This window comes from Saccostrea echinata, unplaced genomic scaffold (assembly GCF_033153115.1).
Source record: "Saccostrea echinata isolate AGI-Se365-2 ecotype Australia unplaced genomic scaffold, CSIRO_AGI_Sech_v1 ptg000058l, whole genome shotgun sequence".
Lineage (NCBI taxonomy): Eukaryota > Metazoa > Mollusca > Bivalvia > Ostreida > Ostreidae > Saccostrea > Saccostrea echinata.
The window spans coordinates 5,254,738-5,260,248 of record NW_026889807.1 but is presented as its reverse complement, the minus strand read 5'-3'; the positions used below and the strand labels follow the sequence as shown (position 1 = coordinate 5,260,248).

Genomic DNA, 5,511 nt, shown 5'->3' with positions numbered 1-5,511 from the left:
AAAATTGATTCTATCATTCATGTTAACCTGTCGTGACCTCTATCGTAAATTCAATGGCGTGATTCAGATCGACCCAACTTTCTTTATGGATCTTTAAATGCGTAGTTTGATATTGTTCTTATCTCCATTTTGTAAGGATAAATATTGTGCAATTTAAAAAAAAAAGAAAATTGTGTGGCAAGCAATTGGTAAGTTATCTTACTATTTTTTTTTAATTTTAAATAGCTAGGTTTTTCTGTATATTCGCAATAAAAATATAGCTAAGAGATCACATCCGTATGAAATACTTAGAAGATTGCAATACAACCCGGAAGGTTTAAAAAAAAAAACAAAAAAACAAAACACAAATCTATTTAATGCATGATGATGCGCATATTTCTTAGAGGATTAAGCCTTTAGGTAACAAATTTGACTTGAGACATGCATCGCTAGAGAACTAGAGAGAGAGAGAGAAAGATTTAATCATTACTTTTTCAATTGAAGGATTTACTTCCATATAGAAGTAAAAGCATACAGCCTGTATACAATCGCAGAAAGTTTTTCAAAACTGTTTTTAACATTCACAAGCACTCGTTATAGGCTTCGTAGGTAATTATAAGCTCTTCTCTCATACTTGAATTCATTAGTATAAATTAAAATAATTTTTAAATTGAATGCGCAATTACTTTTTTATATAAAAATTATTTTTTGCATTGCTTTAAGTAAAGTGTTTAATCTTAAAGGTATGTTTGTTTTATGTTTGTTTTGTGTATTTATAGAAAGGAAAAACTGTTCCTAGTAACTCTCAGATAAGCTCTATGAAGAAAAATTAACTATTTAACTCAGCAATCGATATTTTTGAATCAGGGAAAAATATTCTTAATATAGCATCCAAGATCATTATATAAACCTGTGAATATTTTCATTTACGTAGTCGGAATCCTTTAAAAAAATATACCAAAAGCAATAGGTTTTAAATGAATGTGTCTCATAAAGAAAATTCCCTGTGGTAAGAAAAAGTACATGGATTATGAAAGTTACAAATCATAACGTTTCTATTATGAAACTTTTCTCTTTAACAATAATTCCGCAAAATCTTCTTTTTTCGACTTTTCCTCCGGAAGTGCATTTGATGTACCTGAATTATCATTTTCAATCCCATCTTTTTGTTAAATAAAATTTTTAGCAGTGCAAGGAAGTGTCATGTTAGTGAAAGCAAATGTATTGTACTTTGTCTTATGAGAGACAAAAATAATCACCCCCTCCTGTACATAATATATTCATGCCTTACTGATTTTAGTCATATTAAGTATAAAAACTAGATGGATAAACTTTAAATCTTTCCAGCTATCCATTTCCTGGTACAAAGGTAAATGCTATTATATTTTAAATGTTTAAAACTCATTCATCCCACTTAGTTTAAATGCTTTGGCCTTGACGTTCTTAAGTTCTCCTACGTTAGTTTATTCATGTAAGTTTTTTATATATATAAAGAGAAAAGAAACTCTTTTTTTTTTTAAATTATCTTGATATAGCCCTTGTATAATCACTGTTCCTAGTAATTGTTAAATAAGCTTTATGGAGAAAAATTAACATTTTTACTCAGTAATAGCTATTTTAGAATTAGGGAAAAAATAGTCTTAATATAACATCCAAGATCACATAATATACACCTGTGAATATTTCCATTTACATAGTCGAAATCCTTTAAAAAAATATACCAAAGCAATAAGCTTTAAAAGAATGTGCCTGATAAAGAAAAGTCCCTGTTGTAAGAAAAAGTACATGTATTATGAAAGTTACAAATCATAACGTTTCTATTATGAAAGTTTTCTCTTTAACAATAATTCCTCAAAATCCCTTTGTTCAGACGTTTCTTCCGGAAGTGCATTAGATGTATCTGAATTATCATTTTCAATCCCATCTTTTTGTTAAAAAAATTTTTAGCAATGCAAGGAAGTGCCATTTAAGTGAAAGCAAATGTATTGTACTTTGCCGTATGAGAGACAAAAATAATCACCCTTCCTGTACATAATATATTTATGCCTTACTGATTTCAGTCATATTAAGTATAAAAACTAGATGGATAAACTTTAAATCTTTCCAGCTATCCATTTCCTGCTACAAAAGTAAATACATGCAATTATATTTTAACTGTTTAAAACTCATTCATCCCATTTAGTTTAAATGCTTTGGCCTTGACGTTCTTAAGTTTTCCGGTGTTAGTTTATTCATGGAAGTTTTTATATATATATATAACGAGAAAAGAAACTCTTTTTTAAAATTTTTTAAAATTATCTCGACATGGCCCTTGTATAATCACTTTCTAATATAAGCTCTTCAAAAAAAATATCAGTTGTTTTTCAATTATCTCAATATGATCCATGTTTGACTAAATGAATATATTTTAAAAATCGAGATTATTGTCTTCATTTATCTTTTTTTCTAACAGAGAGAGTAAATTGTACCTGAAAAGATTTCATTTAGAGGTATGTAATCTCTTAAAAATAATAATGCAGAAAAAGAATTGCCATCACTGTTTTATTATCTAATGCATATGCTAATTTTATCCAATCTGCTTGTAGAAATTCGGAATATTCAAACGCCATGTTTGGACATCTTTGCTTTTTTGTTTTACTTGCAACACATTTCAAAGTAGAATCTCTTGAATGTTCGTCAGACAAAAGATGTAGATGTCAGACCTATCGAGGAAAACTGTGGGCAAATTGTGAAAACCTTAACCTTACAACAGCGCCATTTTTCAACGATGACGTCACAGGGATAAATCTAGCAAGAAACAGTATTGCGAATTTCCCAGAAAGCCTTCCCAGGGGAATACTATATTTAGACGTCTCGGAGAACATACTGCAAAAAATTGATATGACGTCATTGAGCAAATATAAAGACTTGAGAAATTTGAGTGTTTCTAACAATAAACTTAGGACTATTGAGCTTGGTACTTTTGAGAACTCCTCAAAACTGCTACATCTTGATATTTCAAATAATCAGGAATTAACTATAGAAGTTCTTGTTAATGTATCGAGAGATTTGCGAAATTCTTCTTCGATCCGAGTTTTAAATTTTGAAAAATTACAATGTACATATGGAGTCAGTTTCAATCTCATGAAATATCACACTGCTTTTCTTAGGCATACAAAGCTGGAGGAACTGAACTTAGCGTCAAATCGCATCAACAGTCTAGAAACAGGAGTTCTAACAGAATTACCTAAGTCCCTCAAACGTCTGAATTTGGCTAATAACATTCTGAGTTTTGGATTTTATTTGGCGGAGTTTGGCGATTTGCCCAATATAATCAGTCTAAATGTAAGCTTTCAAGCTTCTTTCCGTCAGTTGCTTACCAAAGAATTTTTGATAAAATGTAACGATACCCGAGCAGTCGGCACTAGATTCACAGAACATCCCGATATCTGGAGGAGGAACCCTAAATTATCATCATCCTTGAAAGGAAATGTTAATATAAGTATATACTTGCCACGAAATCTGAAAACGCTTTATTTTCACGACAATTTGTACAAGTTTACTCTACAGGATTATGTTTTCAAGTCTGTCCATAAACAAATGTTGACACATCTCTATATGCAAAACAATATCATCTACGAATTAAATGGCCCTATTGTAGGATTTGAAAGTGTTGAACATATAGATTTCTCCAATAATTTTTGCGGCCACATCTCATCGAATTTCTTTCAATATTTTAGAAATTTATCTTACCTCAATCTGTCCCATAATGCATTAGGCGAAACTTTAGAAAGGGATGAAAATGGAGATATTTTTCAATATCTTCGTATGTTGACCACTTTGGACTTAAAGCGGAACAGAGTTGTTTCCCTTCCGAATAAAATATTCCGCAATCTGAATAAATTGGAAAATCTTGATGTCAGTTATAATTCTTTGAATGAGTTTTCGATACCTATAAATCATATGACAAATCTCTTAAATTTGGACCTCTCAAATAACCAGTTATCGTCTTTAGATGAGGAAACGAGAAACGCACTAGATTCGATATCACAAGACAAAGAAATCTCAGTGAATTTAAAGGGAAACAGATTAAGATGCGATTGTGAAAACTTAGATTTTATAAAATGGATGCACACTTCTAGAAAGGTGAAATTTTTACATTTCCATAGTTATTCGTGTATTTTCTCAAATTCATCAAAGATTCATTTTTCTGACATTGAAAATTTACTACAGACTTTGGAGAAACAGTGTTTTTCTTATATTCTTCTTATCGTGGTTATGACGTCATTAATAATCGTCGCCTTAACAACCGCTCTCAGTCGCATTCTCTATAGATACAGGTGGAAATTGAGATATATATACTATGTCGCTAGAGAAAAGTACAAAGATAACAAATTATATAGCCACAAAACTCATGGAAAACAATATCATTTTGATGCATTCATGTCTTATGCTGACAGTGACAGACAATTTGTTATTTCCCTTGTGAAATTTCTGGAAGATAAAAGCAACTTAAGGCTGTGTATACATCATCGTGATTTCATCCCAGGTACAGGTATTGAAGACAACATTACAAATGCCATTCATAACAGCAGACAAACTGTTTGTATTATGACGTCACATTTTTTAGAATCATACTGGTGTATGTTTGAATTGAACATGGCTCGAATGGAATCTATTTATTCGCGAAATGGTGAAAATGTTCTTTTTCTCGTGGCTTTAGAGGAAAATGCCATGAAAAAACTGCCGTTTTCTCTGATGGATCTGATAGAATCAAAATCGTATGTAGAATTTCCAGAGGGAGGAGACGAAGAGGAAGTATCAGCTTTCAGATCGAATTTGAAGAGACACTTAAATCGTGTGACAATGTCTTCAGACACTTAAAGGGTACTGCTCATAAAAATTGGGGGGAAAAGTCCAAACGACAAGAATGGAAATAAAAGTAAAACAAAATTTAATGATTCTCTTATTTATTTGAGTCACATTCATGCATTCTTTAAATGATATTATCCTAAAGATCAAGTGGCGGGAAAATGACTATATATGATGAGTCAATTTTGCCCCCCCCCCCCACCCCCAAAATCAATATTTTAGAATGTAATTCAGATATGTATAACTGATTTTTTTATTTTGTAGAAGAGATTATTTTGGAAATATTTCCAATACATTTTCACATTTATATACACTCACAGACTGTAAATGACGTCAGAGATGATGCTATTTTTGCAATCCAATCAAAATAAGACAAAAATGGCCTTTTTCTTGACGTTTTTCTTATGGAAAACATAGAGAGCAGCTTTGAACATGCAAAATATTCCTGTCAGTAATTAGTCTTGGATAGATACATTTTTGGTAAAAAGTCTGCGCTCAATATTTTCTGGAAGAAAAACTGCTTGAAAACAAGCAGTTTTATACAAAATATGCTAAAATGGCGGGAAAATGTGAACTTCATGATGTCATACTTCTAAATTAATGGCATTTTGAACAAATTGAAAATTACGAATAAAGGTCACTGTATAGCTGTGCAAAGTAAAGTTATGTATAAAGTAAAAT

At 31.0% G+C, this 5,511-nt stretch overlaps 1 protein-coding gene across 1 annotated transcript; it reads left to right on the top strand.

Moving 5' to 3' along the window:
- Nucleotides 1-2,586: 2,586 nt before the first annotated feature.
- On the top strand, nt 2,587-4,878 carry LOC133174490 (toll-like receptor 4). Its single transcript, XM_061309607.1, has one exon. It carries the CDS (start codon nt 2,587-2,589, stop codon nt 4,840-4,842), a length of 2,256 nt encoding a protein of 751 aa, XP_061165591.1. The 3' UTR covers nt 4,843-4,878.
- The last annotated feature ends 633 nt before the right edge of the window (nt 4,879-5,511 follow it).